Source organism: Zosterops lateralis (assembly GCF_965231275.1).
Source record: "Zosterops lateralis genome assembly, chromosome: 1".
In the NCBI taxonomy this organism is placed as follows: Eukaryota; Metazoa; Chordata; class Aves; order Passeriformes; family Zosteropidae; genus Zosterops; species Zosterops lateralis.
In genome coordinates this window covers 33,040,614-33,064,247 of record NC_139762.1, presented here as the reverse complement: position 1 = coordinate 33,064,247, position 23,634 = coordinate 33,040,614, and the positions used below count along the sequence as shown (strand labels likewise).

Here is a 23,634-nt window from a genome sequence, read left to right as displayed (position 1 = left end):
TCCCTTATTGTAGCTAGAGGAATCCTGAGGCTTGCCAATGTACTTTCTTCCCTTGAAATGAAGACGTTGACAGAAATTAGGAATTGAGACTAAGAGTTTTCTCTGCTGAACAAAAAGGCTGACTTTTAATAGCTTTAAAAATAGCACTTTATAATGAAATAATGTTTTAACATTGCTGTAGTTTAAGAAGTGATGTTTTTCTTATTTTCAGGAGAAGTTGTGTTGGATCAGAACTTGTAGACTGGCTTTTGGAGCAGTGTCCTTTTGTCAAGTGCCGATCTACAGCAGCTGGAGTGTGGCAGCTCCTCCTGGATATGGGCATTATATTGTCAGGTCAGTCCTGCCAGTACTTTCCAGTGTGAAGAAGGCTATCCCTTTCTCCTGCATGTGACAAGAGTCGTGGTTTTGATTGGAGGAGGGAAAGAAAAAAAGCACAGATTGATCCAATTTTCTTGCCAGTTCTTTATTCTACTATCTTATTGGGAGGCTCAGTTCTGTGACCTTTCATTTCATAAATACCAAAGATCAATCCCTTGTTTTTGACAATTTTTTTCCTTTTGCTTTTGAAAATGTAATTGCCTATTATCAAGTTGCAGACAGAGTGCGTGTCTTTTCCAGCCTTTTTTTTTCCCCCTCAAGCTATTTTAGGTTTCTCACAAGACAGCAGCTGTTTAGTTGCTGCAGATCATGGCTTTGCCAGATGACTTCTGTAGCTATTAATGATTTTCTTTTTGTCCCTGTTTTCCATAATTTTTAATTACAATGGGTTGAGAGAGGATCCAGCTCCTTGAGATGGTGGTGAGGCCAGGTTCTACCCTGCTGCCCCAACTCCCCCACCAAACTGAGGGATTTGTCCAAGCTAATGGGAGTTGTGATAATTACATTGATAACCAGCCTCTGGATATCTGATGGATTTTACTTTGAGGCTGGAACTACTTATGTAGCTCCACTCAGGTCATACCCCACTCTGGCATCTGTGCTAGACACTGATCCTGTTTCTTGTGAAAAGGTGAGGAGCTGTGGAAGATTTCTGTGTATGTACACTGACAGTGTACCTTAAGGTTTTCTTCAACTAAACTGACAGCATGTCCAGCCTGCAGCCTCAGCAAGGGCTCAATTACTTGTTGTAGGAGCTTGTGCTTTTGGCTTTGGACTCTGTCCTTTTTTCCCCATTAAATCCCATTTTTTTCAAGGAAGACAACTGATACATCTTCTTATCCAGGTCTAGTCTACAAATCCAGTAACCCTGAATTTGAGGAGAAGCTGGTATAATGATGGGCTACATCCCCATTACTGAACTTTGTTTACTACTGTCTGACCATTAGTGAAAACAGTTTAGAAAGCAATGGAAAGTGAGACTCCGAACTCTAACAGAAAAGAAGGTTTTTATTCCCTAAACCTGAACTGGTTCCAAAGTTGATTAAACACTCATCAGTCTTAATGCTTGAATTTCAGGATCCTGGAGATCTTTAAAATGAGGTTTTGGGGTTTTCCTGTTTGGATGCACAGAATTAAACAGAGAGGTCAGGATTGTTTTTGTGCCGAGTATTTGATCCTTTTGCACTGTGTGATGGTACAACTCAGCATTAAGATCAAGTGTAATATGGAATGTGGTAGGAATCTTTATATGGTGAAGGTTTAAAGGGTATCTAATATTATTTTTTCTTACAGTGGACAGACAACTCTACTTTCAAGATAGTCATGCCTTCTACCAGTTCTCAGCGGATGAGTGTACCTACCTTTTCTGTGAATTTGAGAAAGAAGAAGCATGGAAGAATGGAGTAAAGCTCCTACTTCAACTACTGCCACTGTCTCCTTCCAGGATAGACATGTGCAATCTGTAAGTGTGCATATACAGCTGTTTGCCACTTCTACTGACTATTTTATAATTGTCTGGCCTTATAATGACACTGTTTACCCCAAAATCACCTTGCAAATGAGACAGCTTTCTTCTGGGGGTTGACAAAACTTGTAAAGATGTGCCTTTCGTCTGAGAAGGTCAATATGGGTAGAAAAACGGAGGCACTTGACTAGGAGTTTTGGACATTTTACAGTTTTTAGGCACTAGCTTGTTGCCTCTAGCTTGCTATATTACCTGGGTACGTAATTTTTTTTTTTTTTTGGTCTTCTCTTACATTTGGAGGTTTGACATGAATTTGGTAGTAGGGATGCTCTGGTGCTGATTGACTAGCAGATCAGATACCCTTGTGATATGTCAGGATCAGCTTTCAGATGGATTGACAAAACGGGTGGAAATGTGGTACCTTCAGTCATTTGATTTTAGTTTTCTCCTATATGTTTGCCAGAGCTCTGTAAACTCACATTATTATTCCTTTTTCAGAATATGCCTTTTAAGAGTTTTGCTTCCTATATGTCTCCCCTTTCACCTGACTATTGCATGTTATACTCTCTGTGCTCATGTGACTGCACTCTAAGGTTGCCTGTTTAGAGTGGCTAAGGAAAGCCACTTTTAGCCACTTTCCTTTTTAGAAGGAAAACTGTTATTTGTTCCATAGTGAGAGGCCAAAATAGAGGAGAGATGTGTTAGTGAGAGCTCTGGAGGCTCATGACCATTTATGCCTTAGTAAACCCAATACTTCGGAGAACTATTACTCTGGCAGTATTGGAATTTATTCTCCTTGATGCCAAAGACAAAACTTTCTTCGATGAGTACTTTCCTTCTCTACATATTAGCTTTTAAAAAGCTCATTCAATATCCAGAAGAAATATTTTAAAGGAGCACAAAGTCCAAAGACCCTGTAAGCTGTCTCAAGCCCAGATTCTTAAATTCAGCCACGTTGAGCTGATAGAGGAAAACCTCAGTAATTTCTCTACGTGGTTCAGGGCAGAAACTTGATTCCCTTCCCTACTGCTGACTGCCCTCGCCAATCAAATATTGGCACTTCTGGAGTGGAGCTTCGCTTCAAAATGCATTTATTTGATCAAGGCTAGTGTCAAGAACCCCAAGCTGGCTAGAGCAGCAGGATTGAATATGATATTCTAAGCAGCTGACTCACATGGGAGAAAACCTTTGACTGTTTTTGTAAATAGAAATTCTTGTCTTCCAGCCAACTCTGGTGCTAAACAGTTTGTCTGTCCCTTAAATATCAGGGCATTTTGATCTTGATTTTAGTGGGAGTTGGGATTTTCTCATCATTGTAAATCAGACTACTTTTCATGGTTTGTGTCTACTTGTTCAAAGGATTCGAATCAAAAGGACAGAACAGATAGGTTATATTGATGTGTTAGTGAAGGATGCTGGGTAGGAAAATGGATTGAAGGCTTTTTAGGTTCAAGTTTACGGTCTGCTTTGCAGTTTTATCATTTCAGTGCAACTGTCATTTCCAGTGGAAGATGATCCCTGTCACATGAATTGAACAATTATTCATTAATGTACATTTCCAGCTCCTTCCTGCTCACATTATTCAAAATTGAGTTGAAGCTGGATTCCTTTTGGGAATATTGTCACTGAAAGATTGTTTTCTGGAGCTTTTACCTGTCAGATTGTGAGGGTGCTTTTTGAAAAAGTATATGTTGTAGGAATTGAATTTTAAACAATGGTATACCCTCGAGGGAATGTGATATTAAAGCAGAAGGAGACTTCCAGGTTCAAAATTCCTCATGCTTGATGCAAATAATAAACTGCTAAAACACAGTCAGAAAGAGAATAGGTGTGATGAGATGTTTGTTAAAGTTGTCTGACCTGGTTAAATAAAGGCATATACACCTTTTTCATGAGCAAAGGGGGCAGTTCTAAAAACCTTTCCCTGTAGGTTTTATCTTTTCTTGAATATATAAGGTATTTTGCATACCATTAGAAACATAGGATTTTTTAATAATTTAATATTTTCGTGCTCATTTTTCTGTCTTAGCTTTTCTCCCAAGCTATACTGACTGCATTCACTCTACACCTACATAGGGATAGAGAAATTCTTACTTCATTAATTAGATTCCCTGCTTTTGATGGAATTAGAAGCAACTGGCTGCTTGTGCACCAGGAGGGAACATTGGATGTCTCCTGGTTGTCCCAAAGGCCAGACGACCTCTGTCTCCTCTGCAGCTGTGGGCAGCAGCCTTGTGCTTGCCTGTGCTGCTGGGTGCATCAGTGGACCTCTGGAGTGCCATGGTTCTGCTCTCCCTGAAGGAGTCTGTAGACCTGAGTAGGCAACAGCAGCTCTGGGGGCTTCCTTAAGGAAACTCTGCTAAATAGACATAGTTCAGATTTGACTTGCTATACGGATTTTTTGATGAATCTGTATTTGTTCCTGGTCAGTTTTAGTGGTGTTATCAGATTACTGTAGGAAACTCTACAATGAAGATACTGTTTTGAAGTCTGAGGTGTACTTATGATTCCTGAATAAATGCTCCCTGCTGGCCTTGGTGGAAATTCCTTACATTCAACATAACATTGGTGGGAATTCACCATGGAAAACAAGTCAGGACATAGCAGATTTTCAGCAGCTCCTGCTGATCTGAAGGCTAATGTCATGTGTATTCCACAGGATTCAGATCCTGTAAACATTGTCAAGTTAGATGGGACAAATGAAGAGGCTTCTTGGAGTCATTAAACACCTGGTGTTAATCACAGTCATTTTACTTGAGTAGAAAACAAGTGAATATTTCAATAGCCTGGGAACAAAAAATCTGAATTGAAAGCTGTGCCATGGACTCCCTCACAACAATCACTGAGACTCTTATTCAATGCCTTCTGAATTCTTTTCCAGTTACTGCAGTGGTGTTGTATCAGGTGTTTAATCCTTGTGTGCTTCTATTTCCTCCTTTGTAAATGGGAGTGTTTATAACAATTCCCAGAACCATTGGTAGACTCTGAACATTTCAAGAATGCACTCAGTATATGAGACTCTTGAAATGTATCCCATAATACTTTTAAAAATTATTAGAAGATATGTTAGCAGAGGATTTTTTTCTTAATCTTACATTGTTTTTTTGTTTTCAGGAGTGTTGCACTATATTCTCTGTCTTCTGTCCTGAAACAATTTGTGGTTTTTTGGTATCAGAAAAGTAACCATTCTTAAAAGTAATTTGGTTTTAATGCTAATAGCCAGGGTAGGGTATTGATTTAGTTACTATCTTATGGAGTAGAAAGCTTTTGCTGAACACAAACAGCTCTCAGGTATTGTATGAAAACTGACTTGCCTTCTTGCAGATCTAGGGCAAGCATCCCTGCATCTCACTCTACTTAGCAGTCTGTGCCCACAGATCACTGAATTGTATAAGCACTAATTTGCCTGGGCTTTGTAGCTCTTATTTGGTACCAGACTCACTAGGTCCTAACTGTCAACTTTTGAAAAAATTACGGTGATAACTCTTGCTTTTGTCCATTGGTCTGTGTGTCATAATATACCTTTCTTCTCTGATTCTGAAAAGCTGATAATAAAAAAGAGTAATTTTTAGTGTATTCATAATTTCAGAAGTATTTGATGCTCATATGCAGATGAATACTGGGAGTATTTTTAAACAGAAAATGGAATGATAAAGGCCCAAGAAGGAACTAGCTATGCTATGTGCTGTTCTGGGCTTATAGACTGCATCTGTGGCTGTGTCTACTGAGCCACTATCTTCTGCCTCCAATTTAGAAGAATAAGGTCCTAGCCTGGTTCCAAGAGATCAGAAGAGGACAGATGTGTAGAGAAACATCTAAAGAGTTCAGTTATTTTAATCTCATTCCAAATTATAAAGAGAAAACCTGAATAAATCAGTCTTTGTAAATGAAAATACATTCATTTATTTCTTTTGGGCTGCTGATAACACTTAAAATGTTTAATCACATTTTCTTTGAATAGGAAAGGCCGTTGGTAATCTGAATTACCATTTTGATCTGAATTTACTTGCTCCAAAATCAATGCATGTGTCATTCTGTGCTTTCTGATCTTAATTTTTATATAAGGGAATGAAATTTCATGGGATGTAAGAACTACAATATACCAGCTGCATATTCCAGATGTGTTGCCAGCTCTCTCCCTAAGGACATCAAGGCAAATAAGCAATTAAATTATTTAGTCAAAGACAGAAGCTTCTGCTAATACCTGGGATTTATGTTTATTACAGCAGCTGCAGTTTTGTGTATCTGTTCAGCTTGCTGGCATGCTTCTTAAATACCATGAAAAGTAAAGATCTCAAGGGCATTTTCTTTTACTTCTTCCCATAGTTATAACCCTATCATACTGGTATAATACTTCTAATTGTCAATAAAGCTTCTGAAATGCTTACAGCTATTTTAGTGATGGGAGTTAGACTGTTTTAAAGAAAAACACAGTCTTGTCCTGTACTGTCCACTTTTGTGTGACTATTTCCACGCGGGCCAGACTTCTGGGACAGTTTCTATGAGGGTTCTACCTTCATTGCCTCATTTTTGAAAAGACACATTAAAATCTCTTTCTTGTCAGTTACTGTCAAGACAACCTAGTAACATTCTCAGCCGTTGCTTTAGTTTGGTTATTTATGGCTTCTTAAATGTATTATTTTCACTGTCGGGTATTTTTCCTGAATATTGAATTTCACATGTCACAAAATTATTTTGGTGTTGTCTGTTTTCATCTACATGAAGTTGTATTCCATAGGTGCTGCTCCACACCTTAGCAAAGCTGGGTGGTGGGCAGATAGAAAACTCTTTGCTCTGTTCATAGAATGTTTTTAGCAAAACAAAATATGCAGTAAAATAAGTAACTCTGAGCTAAAGGGTCCTGCATTCTCCAGTTCTTCATAATATTTTTTATAGCTGAAGAATTCTCTCACTGCTTCACGTTGGTCGGATCAAAAGAGTTCTTGACAGCCAGGGACAAAGGGTGTACTCTGTCGTTACTGACATGATTAATTATTGTCGTGCTGCAGTCCCTATTTTGATGTGGAATCTCAAAGGCCCTTTTACATTAGTGCCTGTGGCTACACAGTTCCTTACTTTCCAGGAATCAAAAGATGTTGAAACAGAATGAAAGAAATAATAAAATCTTATTTTTATTTTTCAAGGCCTGATCAAAAAATAGAAGATACAGCAGAAACCAATGCTGAAATTCTTGCTCGTCTCACTTCTGCGGTAAGGTCATTGCATCAAAGTTTGAACTGATCATGTTTGAAATATTGTCATGTTTTGGATCCTTTCAAATGAAAGTCTTACCCTAAGTGAACAGATGTTTCTATATGAAGACTTTTTTTTAAGTCTCTGAAAGGGGAGAGCTTTACTGAGGTCTTAGTGTACAATTCCAAAGCTATTAAAGTCAACCCAAGCAAGGACTGCAGCAGACTGCTCTTCTAATAGATGCTGTTCATGGCCTAGAAGATATCAGCTTGGAGGCCCAAGGTGACTTTTGTGCCATGTGCTTTACACTCAGACCCTCTTGGTCAAGTGTACATTGATGGGAGACAAAGGGAGAGAAAAGTCTTCAGGAGCCCTTGTGTAGATTACCATAAACTTCTGAGGAGACTCGCCTGAGGAACCTGAGCTTCCCAACTATGTTTAGCCTCAGTAAACTTCGCCATAATAAACAATGGCTTATTCTGTCTGTGCTAGACTTTGGTGCATCTTGTTTATCTTGTGAGATCACTGTTCTAAGAAGCAGACAGACAGGACTTCAGAAAGTTAAGCTAGACTGACTCAATGTAATCTATATGATAGCACAGAGTGCACCCTCAGAAAATCAGCAAGCAATGCAACACTGGGAGGTCATCATCCCTGGAGGTATTTCAAAGATATGTGGATGTGGCACTTGGGAACATGGTTTAGTGTGAACTTGGCAGTGCTGGGTTAACACTTTTGGTCTTTTCCAACCCACATAATTCTATGATTCTATGGTCTTTCTGCCACTTAGAGGGACTTCGACAGTCTGGAGAGATGGGCCAACAGGAATCTCAGGAAAGTCAACAAAGGGCAATGCAATATCCTGCATTTGGGAGAAATAACCTCATGGTTCTATACAGAGTGGGGATTGACTGAAAAGCAGCTTTGCAGGAAAGGACCCGGGGTCCTGGTTGACAGCAGGTTGAACCAGAAACATGCCCTTGTGGCAAAGAAAGCATGTGCTTCCTGAGCTGCATTAGTAAGAGCATTGTCCTTAGGCTAAGGCAGGTGATCATTGCCCTCTCCTCAGCACTGGCATGCCAGATGTCGAGTGTTGGGTCCAGTTCTGAACTCTCAGTTCAAGAGATATGGATGCCCTGGAGTGTGTGTGAATGACCAAGGAGATGGTTGGGGAATAAAGTACTTGACTTACAAGGAGAGTCTGACAGAAGTGGGAGTGGAGTTTGGAGAACAGAAAGCTGTGGGAAGACCTTATTGATGTGTACAAATACCTGATGGACACACTCTAGCTGGCTATGATTTTCAGCAGAGGTTTGGATCAGATGATCTCCAGAGGTGCTTTTCTATCTCTACCACTCTGTGACTGTGCAGTTCTGTGAACACCACACCTAAGTCATGGCATCATCAAAACATGGAATTAGTGTCAATTCTGTTTTTGGCATGGGAGGAGGTACAGAGACTAAAATGAAGCAAGCAAGGTAAAGTTTTTTTTGAAAAAGGCATGAGGATAAGAGCTATTAAAAAAAAAGTAAAGTGCTATCTTGCAATTGCTGGAAAATGGAAGGAAAGGAGAATTTTTGCTGTCTTTTGTAAAGACAAATGTCTTTACAAAAGACATTTCATAATGTGTTTGGAAAGCCAGTGATACTCTATATTCAACTTTATGCAAGAGTATTTAAAAATGTATGACATGAGCAAATGCTGTGTTTTAAATGTCTTTTTTTCATTGTCTCAATATTCAAATTCCTTGTTTTCTCTACTTTTTTCCTTAACTGAAAATGAAAGGTGAACTCAGAACGTCAATATCCTCCATTTTCCTTCCCATAGAGAGCAAAAATAGAAAACCCTGAAAAACTTTCTGCGAAGTTATGTTTTTTTCAAAAACTTGCAAAACACCAACTCTATAAAACATTGCCAGTATTCCTCAAAAGCTTTGTCTATCAAAAACAGAAAAGTGGGGGGGTTTACCAGTTAGAAAAAGGGACACACCACCAAACAAAGTGACCTTTTGAGTTTAAGAACTGAATCCAGCAGTTGCTGGATGCACTTGGGTAACACAAATATCCTTAAACGCCTAATTGACAGTGAGTTTAGAGTGTTTCACATCTGCAAGGTCAAACCTGTGAACTACATCCTGAATCATTCCAGCAGCAGGGCACACAGACAGGCTTTTCTTAAATGAACCATTTCTTTACTGTAACTAACTAGCCAAAGAAAAATTAGACAGTTGCATCTCCAGATGGCCTGAGACCCATCTATTGCCATGGTGATGTCAAGAATCTGGTCTTTTCTCCTGTGTTTTCTGATTTTCCACAGAACTTTGTAGTGCCTCTGTGATGATTTTCTAGTCTACCTCTGGGGAAAAGGCACAAGACCAGAGCAGAATCCTCCAAATTTTAACGTCTATATATGAACTTTTCCTGTTTATACCCCTAGAATATTGCTTTTCTTCCATACAGTAGATTGGGACCTAAAATACTTGTTGCAACCTTATGAAAAGCCTTTTTTAGTCCCCGTAGTCCCAGAAGAACTTGAAACCTTAGCTCATAGTGTTCAACAGAGGTCTGGACTGTCCAGTATCTAGGTTTTCCTTTTTTTTTTTTTTTTTTTTTTTTTTTGGTGGCAGGGGCTGGAAACTGAAAGTGAAGTTATTAGGTATTACTAGAAATGTGTTCATACTGGCTTTTTGGCCACTGAATGTTTATGTATTTTGTACAAAATTAAACCATTCTTCTTTGAACAATTAATAATTGAAAATCCTGCTCATGATACTCTTCACACCAATATCTGAGAAGTGTGAAAAACCCCCACAGAATCATCCCTACTTCTGGCCCAGCAATAATGCATTTGAAGATTAGAGTTGGCTTTTTAATTGAAGATGCAAATCCTACCGCTCTCTCTTCTACTTTTCTTTTTGCTTTTCATGGAACAAAATATTTTTTTCAGTCAGAGGAAAGTTTCTGTGTCAGCTTTTTTTCCAGGGAATTCCATTCCAAATTTTCAAATCTACACTGATTGTGAGGATCCAACCCTAGCAATGTTGGAGGAATCTGTGTGCCTAAAATATAAATCCCTCTTTTAACCTATCCCATTATGTGCCTATATCATAAGCTCCATTACATGAGGCACCAACAAAACCATCAAACTTAAATTCTAAAGGCAAGCAGTGCAAAATGCCATTAGAAATACATTTGCATCAGGTAATCTTTTTGGTCATGAATTTTTTTAAAAAATGCAGTGATTACTCATGGATTTAAAAAAGCATTCCAGAGCTGTTATGCATCCCATGTCGTGTCCTGAAGAGCAGCTTCATGTTCAGTGTTTTGTGTGCTAAAAGTAGAACATGGTGGGATAGTTACAAATGTTTCCACTGCCAAGCTTTTTTACCTTACCTTGTGATAAAACAGAAGATAATATCAGGATGTTAATGAGGTGTATCTGGGAAATAGTTTTCTGGTACTTTAAATCATGAGCCAATATTGCTTTTATTTAGAGCCTATCAAACTATCGTAACTTGAAATACAAAAATGTGAACTAGACTCTTACTGTTATTCAAAACCCTACTGTTTAGAGTCTTCTGCTGCAGCATTTCATTTTGAGGATCTGTAAGGATTGGCACTTTGTCTCTAGAGTTGAAGTCTTGCTTGGCACAATGGCATCTAGAGTACTGTCCTCTCAAAACTACTATGAGCAGAAAAAAGAGAAAGGAAAAGGGTAGAGGTAGTATGCACTGTCTGCTAGATGCACAGTTATGTCTACTATGACAAAATGATAAGATTTATGATAAGAGCAGTAGTTGTCATTTACTTTTCAAAATCCTCTATTATTTGAAGACAAGATTCACCATATAAATGAGCCATTTGTACTTATCAAGCAGAATACCTGAGTATCACTTTCTAGGCACACAGAAAGAAAACTGATTGAGATGTGGTAACATGCCAACTACCCACTCAAAATGTTCTCTTTATGGCTTTCATAATATTTCTGTAAATATTGTGTGGCGAACTGTCCTTTAAACTGAATCAATTTTGACATCTGCAGTGCTACTCATACTGTTTGGATAGTGTTAGCTTTGTAGCAACAAGCTGTATGTAGAAAACATTTTTAAAATTTTAATATGTCAATATGGTAGGCATAGTTCTTGTTTATATATTTTATTTTGTGTCTGCATTATTATCTTCCATGTGATGTGCAACTAACGATTTTGTCAAACAGGCGGTAACTGAAATCCTATTAGGAAGAAGTATGAAAATGGGTAGCATGTGTGCCATGAGGAATGAGTGTTATACATGGATTTCCATTGGTGTAATGATGCAGAGGAATAGCATGTCCAGCAGGGATGCCAAGTACATTTATGCTAAAATAGACAAAAGCATATAGATTATGAAAGCTAGGGACATAAATCAAATCCAGAAGGATGCTCAGCAGTACCAATTCTTTGTGCTTGTGGTGAATCCTGTAAGAGGGAGCTCAGGTTATCATGATGGGACTCTTTGATGAAGGAACTTTTGCTTACTGCTAACACCAGAGAAACATATTTTCCTACTGCTTTATCTGAAGGGTTTTGCTCAAGTTAAGTAAAAGATCAGCTGCATTCCTGGCCAGCTGCAAACTATTTAGCTTGACATAGACAAAATATAGAAGCTTTTAATTACCTGTGATTCTAGCACTATCTTTCAAACCTAAAAGGTTCCACCTCATAAGCAAAAGTAATACTGCAAATACGACTGCAGGATCCCACAATGCTGCCTTTTCTTCTGACAAGATGGGTTTTTCTTTGCAGCCATGGAGAGATTCTCATTTCTTGAACGTTTGATTGGGTTAAGTGATACATTCACAATTATTTCAGGTTGTTGTGTCTCTTAAGAATAATCTTAGGATAATGTATTTATTACCTGCCAAAAGACAAAGATTATACATCAGTGAAATGCTTCTTACTGTCAGTAACCTGTGACAATAGACCAGAATTGAGGCACCAACATGGGTACCTTCTTCTGAGTTTAATGAAGGAAGAGGGTCCAAGAAGTGTAGCCATCAAAAGTCATGGTGTTGTTATTCAGAAACAACTTGGGCTTCTATTGAAAATCCTGCTCTTTACTAGATAGCTTGTATATATTTTTCTAATACTTGTGTATAGCAATTGCTGCAAGGAAGCACACGAGTTGTTTTTCCACAGAATAACAGTTCTTTCTCATTTTACTTGAAGTTTATGCTTACATTATCCATGATTAATATTTCTCCAGACATGGGAATGAGTGTACAGGAAGGAAGGAAGGGAAGGCAATGCTGCCAGCTTGCACAATTGTGCTGGAAACAGGATGACATTTAAGAAAACCATGGCACTGCCTTCATATTTTCCTGCTTGGAGGGGCAGAAAACTCTGTCTCTCTGAGTAGGGCAGCATCAAGGAAGAGAAAAGATCCATTTCCCTTGCAAGGACAGCAAAAAAATCTTTTTGGTCCTTTGCCACAAAGGAAAGAAGGATGCAAGCAGAGGATGTGGCCTCTGGTATGACTGCCTTCTGCCACATGCAGAGTGAACTGCAGGGTGGCTCCTGAGTATCTGACCAGTGGGTGCTGGAGTTACCATTGTACAGAGATGCCCTGAGTGATTTTGTGTGTCTTTCTGCTCACACCAGTATAATGCTAACTATTCTTCTTTCACATTTTCAAGCTTCTCTTCAGAGTCATTAGAGTGGGATATCAACAGTTGTTAGTAATTGTATTACTTTGGAAATCCTTTGTGGGCTTTGTGCCTTATGACTGAACCCCATACCTTGAAATTTCATGTCTCACAGAAAATGCATGTCAAACCTCCCATTGCAGAATAACCTTGAGCCTTGCCTAGGTCTGTTAGACGAGATGTCTAGTATGCAACTGCTGGAAACTTTGTACAGAGAGGTGAGACAATCCCTAGAAAAAGTAGTAATGTGCTTTTTTTTTTTTTTTTTTTTTTTTATACTGAAGACAAGCTGTCTTGGGAAAATTAGGGAAATTGGAAGGAGCTGAGAGATCTTTAAAGGAATCTGAGAGCACAGATGGGGCAGAGGAAGGGAAGAACTGAGGTGTATGCAGCAGAGAGTATGTAGGGTGCTGTAGGCCAAGTGCAAGCAGCTGCAGTGGGACAGATGATAGCAGTGAAGAAGTAGGAAGCATGAGAATAATGTATAGAAAAATGATAGGAAAAGAAATGATATAAAAAGGAATAGATCTGTGGAGAGAAGTGGATGTAGAGCTGAGCTGGCTAAAGAGAGAATAGCTGGTCTATACAGAAAATATGAAGAATGCAGAGACAAGAGGATGAGGAAGAGACCTGTTTACCATGGCAGGGCTGTGTTACCACAAGGTAGTGAGGGAGCCTGTAAAACTGAAAATAATCCTGACTTCTGCAGTTTCATCTCAAGTGAAATTTTGGTCCTGAAATTCTCAGCCATGATACAAGGAGAGGTTTTTTCCCTCCTGGAAGATCCAAAAAGTCAAGGTCAGTTATATGCATGAACCTTTGTCAAACCTCAACCTGAAGGACTTTCTTATTCTGGAGTCACACAATAAATCCAGCATTACAGTGTGCTCATCAGAAGCAAAACAAATATGTAGCAAGGGAAGGGAGAAGATTCGAGTGTGTACTTGTGAAAGAGATATGCTGTGCAAATAAATTACAGGTCAGGTTACTGAATTGCCCACTCCCTAAGGAATGTGTGGTATTTACATGAAATTAAAGTCACAGAATTCCCAGCTGAAAAGGAGATAGATTTGCTAGGAAAACTGACTGTAGTTTCAAAACCAGGCATAGTTCCACGTGCAGTTGATTGCTCCAAAGCGTTGATAACTCTTATCTTACCAGTGTTGCATTTTGTTTTATTTGACCGTGCTAGGAACTATAACCATCCTTTTCTTTTCCTGATATTTCAGGTACAGAGAGAACTGGCTGCTGTCATTGCCTTGAAAGCAAGGAAGTCAGGTGAGTCAGGCTGAACTTCAGAGGGTTTTGTAATGCTGTTCCCTTTTGTCATTTCTTGAAGTATCTGAATTGTCACTGCTGTCTTTTTAATATGGGAAAGAAAAGATAGTGATGGAGAATCTGTGTATACAGCACAATGCAATTACAGTTAAGCTTCTCTCTTTCCAGTTCATTATGTCTAATGACCTAGTGAATAAAAGCAGTGTTACAGTTGAACTTGGGTCTCTTTCTGGCCAAAATCATTCTTTTCTGTAGGCTTGCACTTTATAAAAAAAGCTGATGTCTTTATTTGACTTCTGTTTAAGACAAATAAGTTGGTAATTTTCTTTTTTTTTTTTTTTTTAATCATCTCATGCCATCATCTTTTCTGCCTTTTACTGGCCCAGCCAGGTGTTTTTCTTACTGCTAAAGCAAAAGGACAGCTTCATGCATGAAGGCGTTCTTTCCTGACTGTACATCTGTCTGGCTGGAGAGGCAAGCCTCTGATCAGGGCAGGAGAAGGGGAAAGGCAACCCCTGGTTGTCTCTGATAGTAGAAGTACTCACGGCAAATGCTGGTGCCACAATGCAATGGCACTGAAATATGCAGCCATCTCAGCTCCATCAGGGTTTGGTATCACAAGGCTTTAGAAGGTAGAGGCTGCATTGCTGAGCTGGAGTGGAAGCAAAGAAGCTGTGTTTTCTAGGCACTGCACAGGAACCAACAGAACCTACTTGGCTGGACCTGACTCTTTACAGGGTTAACTCTTTGTGCAGTGTCTTCTGCAGCAAGCTGAATGTATTAATAAAGTAAAACAGAGGTGGAGTGGCCTTAAATTATTAGTATGTTCCCAAAGCCATAGAGGTCTTTGAGTGCATTTTCACTGAGAATCTCTTGTGACTTTCAGTGATTTTTCTAGAAATCAAAGTCACAGTTCTTGTACTTCTTGAGCTATTTTCTGACTTGTTCATTGTGCTGCATCATAATATCTATCAGTCTGTCTGTGGCTTACAAGTACAGCACAAAATTTACAACACACATGCACAACACGCAGCGTGGTATCGTAAACTGGAGGTACCAAGAAGGTGTGGCTGCTGTACCTGCAAATATTTTCTTGTGAATATGTAAGTATGAAAAAGAAATACTATAGGCATAGTTTGATGCTGTTTTTTCTGGAAATAGAAGTACCCCTAAGTTATAGCCATCCTCATCTGTAAATGTAAATCTGTAGAAAACGAACACAAATGTGAGTGTGGATTCAGACCTGAATTGCTTCTGTGTGGTAGCTTTGCTTCTGTAAGTGCTGTAGTAGTTTATGATGTCAACACCTCTCAGCTGCTTGCCCTTACCTGGTGTCACCCCAGTCCCACCTGACTTGTAATGGCTGAACATGGAAATGCTTCTGCTCTGGCTCAGTGCAGAGGAAAAACAGGCTTTTTTAAAGAGGTGCTCAAGGTAATCTTTTGTTTTGCTGTTAAATGGGATGAATGTGGTGGCATGTACTTGCACTTCTTGCTTATGGAGGTTTAAGAAATGTCTCTGCTTCTAAGCAGTTTGGTCAGCAAATACTACTGTTACTAGCTATAATTAAAAAAGAGTTGTAATTAGCCTCTTATTTCCTTTTGCTGGATGGCTGTTCGAGTAGAAAATGGGATGGGCGTTGGATTAGAAATGAGGTGGAAGAGATGAAAATCCAAACGAAGAATATCTCTTGGAGTCTCCTTTTTACTGGTGTAATTGCAATCCTCAATGAACAGGTAGAAATATTTCAGTTAAAAATCACAGCCTTAAGAAACCAAGTTCCTTATAGAGCTTTGCAGTGCTGTCCAGCCTTTCCTAATACATTAATTTAAACACTTAAAATATCTGTTCAGATCTGAACAAAAGATAACTCTTTAGTCAGCTTAACTAGTGCATGCTTGTTGTTGAGGTTTGCATTTCTTTATGCCCCATCTTGGATGCCTGTAAAAAATGGGTGTATGATCAGGCATAACTGTAAGGTCTAATTTAAGTTAATATCTTTAGTAAAGTAGGTGCAGAGTAAATTAGGGTGGTTGATTATGCTCCTTTATTTTATTGCTGGTGGTTAAATTCACAGTGTAGCAGTTACTGTGAGCAATCAAGCTACGATGTGCTGTGCCTCGGGAAGTGAAGCACATTTCAGAGAAAGTACTTCTGGAGCCGCGGTATCTTTCTAAGATATTGTTCCCCTAGTCCTCTCCAAGACTCCACATAATTCCAGGAAATAAGCCACCAAAAATCAGACAAAGAGTTTATTTTGGCTTGAAAAGAGTGGAACATGGCTTTTGGACCAGCTGCCCTGGGTAGCTTCCAGGCCGGTGTGAATGGCGTGGAAGCCTGGCTCATCCACCCTGGGATTCATGATTGGGAAGGGTAGGTAATGGGCATGGTCCTAACCTGCTGTCTGGAACCTGCCTGCAGAGGGTAATTGGTTCATTAACCAAAAGCTTTCCTAGAGATTAGCAGCCCTCCTTCCTCCATACAAAAAAAAACCCACAAAAAAACCAACAAAACAAAACAACAACAACAACAAAAGTTTTTGCCTAATGCAAGGATTATACAATGTGTTCCTGAACTAGTTTAATTTCTGGATGTATCTCTGCCCTTAGAGAGACCCTTCACAATGGTTTAAATGTATTAGAAAAACTGGCTGATTTAAGTTCTTGCGTTATTTGTCTAGAGCTACTGTAGTAATCACCCCGTTAAGTTGCATGGAAAGCACTATCCAAGCACCTAAACACCACAGCTCTCTGTGCAAGAGGTAAAGAGGTTCCAAGTAGGAAGGTTTACTGTGTTTGAAGGGGAGGGCAAGTATTGTTTTAGGTAACCCGAATGCAACATTTTGTTTTTATTTAAATAAAGCCTGGCTTTGCTACCTAGTACATGTACATGGCAGGTAGTAATTGCAACTATTAGAGTTCTGGCTGTGGCAGAGATTTCCACACTGTATCTGCTGACAGAAACAGAGGTAGAGACCTGAACCTGCTGTGGGGTAGGGCACAGTATCAAATTCTTGCTAGTACAGGATCTGACTTGATGGAGAAGGTCTGCTACCAGAAAATAAAAAGCCAGTAGGGTGTGGGGTATAATGCCTTTCCCCAAGAGCGGTTCTTCTGTTTTTACTGTGGTGTAGAAGAATAGGAGAAATTCATAAAACTGGCAGATGCTGAAAGAAAAATGAGGAATTTGAAAAATGAAAAAACTTCTGTGCTGTGGGAAAAAAAAGCTCTGTTTTCATATTCCAGATGTGTACTGCAAGTATACCACTCCGATAACAAGGCATGTGCTGACAGAGATGTGCTTGAGAGCCTTCATGCAGAGGGAGCTCAGCACTTCTCTGTGGCTTATAAAAATGCATTGAAATTATTCTTGCCTAACCTTAGAAATAAATAGATTAAATGCTGTCTTCTGTGGTTTGGTAAAAGGTCTTGGGTAAGCAAGTAACTGGAGCAGAAGGGAACTTTTTCTTTAATTGTAGGCACTTGGCATTAAATTGTTTGGTTTATTTATACCTTGCTGGCTTCTGCTAGCTTCTGCTAATGTGCTGAAACGTAACATAAATGCAGCCTCCCGTCTGAAGGTTTACAAGGGTTGGCATTTATCTCAATTGCTTGTCATGGCTCATGACATGTTTCTTATGTGTTAGAGATGGTAGCTAAAACAAGGATGAAAAGCAGCAAATAGCCTAAGGCTGGAGGCTTTAGCTGGTGGCAGAGCTACAAAGGTACATGTGAACTGATCAAAACCTGTCAGGTAGATGCTTTGTACTGGTGTTAATCCCATCCACAAACAAGATGCCTTGCATTTCTGTGCACAAACCCAGCTGCACCCCATGGCATCACCCAGCAAATCCCCTTATAGAAAAAGGAATTTCTATGACTTATTTGTGCAAAATGATAAGAGCATGGCTCTTGTCTTTGTATTTATGAATACAGGGGCTAGTTAAAATAAGAGCTGAGAGTATGGATGAGGTAGGAAGATGGTGACTCAGCTTCTCCCCAGGCACTGCAGGAGCAGCAGCAGGTCTGTGGGTGCTTCACCCTCCCACTGTGAAGGGCAGGGCAGCCACAAATGCCGTAGAACTTGTGTGTGGTTTTTCTACCCCTAAGGAATGATGTTCAGCCTTCCACCATATAATTAGATACATTTTAGTCATGCCATTCTTGAATTGGCAAGTTCTAATGATTTTTTAATATGTCATTTGCATTTTATTTATAATAATGTGTAATAATTTATATTAACGTCACTTTTGCAATGTATTAACACCATATTTGAGATCTTCTGGATTGCCTCCATCCTATTCTTACATATATGTATGCATAGCCACCCTTCCCCTTTTCTTTTGTATTGCTTCTGTCAGAACCTAACTGCCTATGTGATTTGCTTCGTATTTTTATTTTAGTGCAGACGATTCAATATGAAGCAGTCACTGGGGCTTGAGCTTTGCCGACATGAATGAAAAGCAAGCTGTGAACAGCTATTCCTTTTCCCAGCCATTGCACCACCTCTATGGCACTGCTGTCAGAGCTGATTGCGTGACTGGGCTCAAACACACTCCAGGCAATGTCAGCCTGGTTAAACACATGAGAACAGTCAGGCTGGGTCAGGTTAAAAGTCCATCCAGCTACGCTCCTACTGTGAGTGATGAGTAGGGGATGCTTAGAGTAGAGAAACAGCAAGTACAGTCCTTCTGGTGTATATACTCAGCATCTACCAGCTGTGATAGAGGGATTTTGCTGTACCCACACTGCTGTGGTAGGTAACCCTTGCTGGACCTTTTCTCCATTAATTAATCAAATTGCTTTTTAAGCCTGCTTATACTCCTGACCTTCATCATCTTTTACAGCAGCAAGTCTCACAATTCACATGTGTAGTGTGTTAAAACATATTTTTTCTTGCTTGTTTTAAACGTGTTCCCTGTGACCCTCACTCTGTTGTGATACAGCTCTTTGCTGACAGAGAGTGGTGAATAATCCATTCCCTATTTGTCATTATACTGTTTAGGATTTTGTACACATCTGTTGTACCCCTGTGAGTTGTCTCATTTCCTGGCTGTACCACTAGTCATTCCTCATACCAAATCTCTTCCATTAAATCTGATTATCTTTGCTACATCTATTATATTACTTTTGAGATGGGGCAGCCAGAGCAGCATACAGTATAGCAGCAACATGTGATACAGTTGACACAAAGTGAGGGTGGCAGCTTCTTATCAGGGTGGAGCGGTGGAGGTGTGTGGGAAGGAGCCCACTAAGACACTTTTGGCAGCATTAAGCTGTTTTATCAGTTTAGTTAACTCAGGAAACTGCATCTTTATCTTTCAGCCCATTTCCTCAAGTAGTCCAGATCCTTGGGAGACTTCTCAGTAAATTTATTCTACAATAATTAGCAAAAGTTTTGTCATATGCTGCTATCTGAATGTCTTATGCAATGTTATTCATTTTATTCCCTTGTAGAAGTGTTATATAGAAAATGAAAATCATTACAAATTTTAGTTAGATTTGCATACACATAAAATGTGTACATGTATGCAAAATGACATAATAAATACATGCTCAAAGGTCATTTAAGAATAGACTAGTTCAGCATTGTGTGTAAATTTCAAACATAGTAAGTACTATTTAATTACATGTTTCATAAACAACAAGGTATTCAATATCTTTGGAGAAAAATATGCACAGTTTACCACTTATGTCACTGAAAAAGGGCACAATGAGGCATGAAAAAACTTGGTTCTATTTACAGAATAAAGTCATGTGCCAGAGAGGTGTGCATTTTCCCTTGTGAAAAAATTGAGAAAGTTTGAAAGGTGGGAAAAGGATAAATCAGTAGGATCTTACTGCTTTTCTGTTCTCTTCATACCTCTTTTCAATAGGTTTGCTTACTTATCTCATTTCATTACAATTTCCAGTTCCTCCAAGCACCCAGTTGTTTAAAGCAAGGGCTGAAATTAGTAAACTGTGTGGAATGAGACTTCTTCTGCAAATGATACTTACAGGATTCACCCTGAAGAAATGGCCACTTAAAGGGGAGGCACAGGACTGTTGTGCTCTGTTAGGTCATGGTGACTGTATCTTTACTTTTCCCCTGCCCACTGAAATGTGATTCAAAATAAAAACTTCACGTGAAAACACAGCTAGCAATATTTTAAAAGTTACACTGTACTTTAGGGTCTTTCTTTAAGGTCTGTGATTTCAGGTCTTGGAGTAAGGGAGGTGATCTTGGTTTGTTCAGCCTAGAGAAGAGGAGACTGAGGGAGACCTCATGGTGGTTCCTCATGAGGGGAAGCAGAGGGGCAGCACTGATCTCTTCTTCACTCTTGTGACTGGTGACAGGACTCAAGGAAATGGCATGAAGCTGAGTGAGGGGAGGTTTAGTTTGGATATCAGGAAAAGGTTCTTCACTCAGAGGGTGCTTGGGGACTGGAACAGGCTCCCCAGGGAAGTGGTCACAGCACCAGGTCTTTCTGAGTTCGAGAAGCTTTGGGGCAATGCTCTCAGGCACATGGTGTGATTCTTGGGGTGTCCTGCTTAGGGATGATCCTGATGGGTCCCTTCTAACTCAGCATAATTTATGAATGTATGATTCTAATAATGCTTGCTTCTTTAAGCAATCTTTTTAAAACATTCTGTGCCCTATTGAAGGGAATCCCTACCCCTAGGGACGAAGGGGGGTTACAATGATGTATTGCATCACATGAGATTCTTCCATTATTCCTGAGATCAAGCACACCCAGAAAATTACAGCATTTCAAAAGAGCAGGATCAGACCCCTTCTAGCCCTGGGGAACGATGCTCAGTTGTGCCCACCCTGGGTGATGCTGGGGGTGGGAAATGTCCTGGACAACATCAATGAAAGTACTACACAGTAACACTTACCAGCTGTTGTGTATTCAACAGCTGATATAAAGCAGAATGGACTCAGACTTGGAAAAAGGAAGAGAGCTTTCTGCTGGGAATTGTGGTGAGGGATTTTGGCAGTTTATGATTTTGTTTTTGGAGTTGTTGTAGAACCTTGAGGATCGTTCTTTCTGTGTGATCTAAGGTACTCACATAGAAGAAATCAGCAATGCAGAATAGCTGTGTAGAGGAAAGGTATTTTGCACATACGAAAAGAGAGCACAGTAAGGTCAGAAAGACAGCAGTTGTGCAAAAATCAACCCCCAGGTAAATGTTTTGTTTACTGGGGCTTTGGGAGAGGCATTTACAATGAGTTCACAGAATTTATTTATTCAGGGTCCTCTTTGTTTCCTGCTCCTTTCCTGGCCATGCCTGGGGGATGTTTCCATGGAATAGAGAGCAGTGTTTCACTTTGCACCAGCCTGCTCAGCAACGGTCCATACCTTCTTGTTTGATTTGTTCCCAGCAACCATTCTCTGATCATGTAATGGGCTCTTTCTTCTCTATTCTTATATCATCTCTTTTCAGACAACATTGTTACAAGTACATTCACCACCACGTGATTTTTAAAATTTATTTTAAATATGCACATGAGAACAAATATCTACAATTACTGGATAAAATTTAAAACTTTCTGCATGCAAGCATCAAATGGTTCCCTTGAGCTGCAACTGGCACAAAACCCCTTGCTTTTGTCTGTTCCTGTAGTAATCCTACAGCACTTTCATATAATTTTTTTGCATTTTTTTTCTCCTTGATAAAAAAATATGACTTCATATATTCACAAAGTGAGTATAAAATGTGACTTTATCTTTTCTATGCATCATAAAGGGCCAGGCATAGAAAACCAAGTTTTCTCTGGCCACATAAATCAGCAGTAATTGTTTATCTGTTAAAAAATGCCTGTCTGTTTAGCCAGAGGTGTTTTACAAATTTTGTTGTTCTAGTACACCAATACCTTGCATGAAATATTGACCTTCAACCAGATGAAAAACTTTGGTTCTTTTAAATAAAATAAACAGAAGTTCCTAACAAAACCAGTTGTACAATAATGTGAAAGGACCATTTTCTAACTGAGCTGGGAAATATTGGTGGCTTTACTTGATACATTCATTTTTAATTTATAATGGCTATATAATGTAGGCAGACCTGAGCTTTATTTAAGCTAAAGTTTGTCCTTCCTGTGGTCATTTAGAAGCAGTGGGAAGGAATGGCGCCTTAATGGTGATCAGCAAGACCAAATCTGCATCTGCCAGCCTCCTTTCTTACCACAGTGGCTTTGCTCTGTTTAGATTGCAGATACCTACCCTTGCTGTTATCTGTTCCTTTTGATAAACTCTGCAATGAGAGGAAATGCTCTTGCATAATTTTCTGGAGTCCTGTTTCCTATCTGAGATTTGAGAAATGGCTTGTAGCACTAGGACCCTTGGGAACTTCTTTTTCTGCATGGAAACTAATCAGAATAATGAGTACCCTTTGCGCAAATTCAATATTAGTTCTACACCTAAGGTCGAGCAGAAGTTAATGACCATTTTTTACGTAGAGAAGTCAGTTATGAGACCAACATTACATTTCACACTTTTGTAATTGTAAAATAAAATGCTGGAGTAATTTATGTTAAATCGATTTAAACTACAAAGCATAAATATCATAGCATCCCAGATTAGGGTTTGAGAGAAAATGGCATCGTTGTCACTTGTGCAATAGTTCATTCATTGATTTACAAGTACCTTTATTCCGTCTTGTGCTTGCTGTGCTTTTTACATACAGAGGTGCTGAACAATGCTGTAAGCAGGAGTCTGTCTCTAATAATTTTTGCATTTTCTTTGTTTCTTTAATTAGCTGATTTACTCAGCTGATTGCACAGCTGTCTGGGCAACACCCCCCCAGGGGTCTGCCAACTGTTTCAGAGATATGTAATGTACTCAGTGAAGGGAAATCTGTATGATAATTTGCATGTATATATGCAGAAATAGTGGGAAGGAGTAAGAAAGCTCAAAGGCAATTTTTGTATTGTTAATATAAGGAAACATGTTAAGGATGAGCTTAAAAGGCTCTCTCTTTTCAGTAATTTCGGAGAAAAGATTACTCTTTCATGGTAAATAAGGAACCAATTCTCTGTTGGAAAGTTTTATTCTTGGGATTATTGCTCCCTTACAAGCAGCTTTTGGGGGTTTCAGAGATACTCAGTGCTTGTTAGTTTTCCCCGTTAGTTTGGAAACAGAACTTGGAAAATGCAGGAACATGCATGAGGATGTGGTCTGGTGTAAAATGGTCCCCAAATCCGAGGTTTGCAAAGCATTTACTGGCTGCTCATCTGCTTTTCCATTGCTCAGCACTAGTGCTCTATGTAGCCTAGAGGATTGGCTTTTAGTTTCCCCAGTGGTGTCAGTATGAGCTATTCATTTTTCCACTCTGATAAATTAATAAGCATCAGCAAACATTATAACACTGTCAAACAGCTCAGAGCTGCCATAGTAACCAACCTCTCTAGAGTTCACTGTATACCCTCCACAAAGAACAACAAGGGATATCACAAGTTCCATTGTTCAAAATAACAGTAAAGTTTTCAAAAAGAATAAAATTGGTTTAGCTATGTAATTAAAAAAAACAAAATGGAGGTTTGTGGGGTTTTTTAAAACTTCATGCCAGCAACTTCCATTGGGAAAAAAACAAAACAAAACCAAAAATACCATCCAAAAAAATAAAAAATACAGAAGAGAAACAAACATTCCTCTT

The 23,634-nt window shown here is 39.2% G+C and overlaps 1 protein-coding gene across 1 annotated transcript in view; it reads left to right on the top strand.

Annotated features, from left to right (window-relative positions):
• LOC310917320 (rap guanine nucleotide exchange factor 5-like) overlaps positions 1–23,634 on the top strand; it is a gene marked incomplete at both ends in the record, with an annotated part of 61,214 nt that overhangs the window by 30,870 nt on the left and 6,710 nt on the right. Inside the window, 4 exons of the mRNA XM_083875448.1 lie at positions 212–333; positions 1,672–1,840; positions 6,988–7,054; positions 13,948–13,996. Of these exons, the coding sequence (XP_083731574.1) occupies positions 212–333; positions 1,672–1,840; positions 6,988–7,054; positions 13,948–13,996 (407 nt within the window). The remainder of the gene's footprint in view (positions 1–211; positions 334–1,671; positions 1,841–6,987; positions 7,055–13,947; positions 13,997–23,634) is intronic.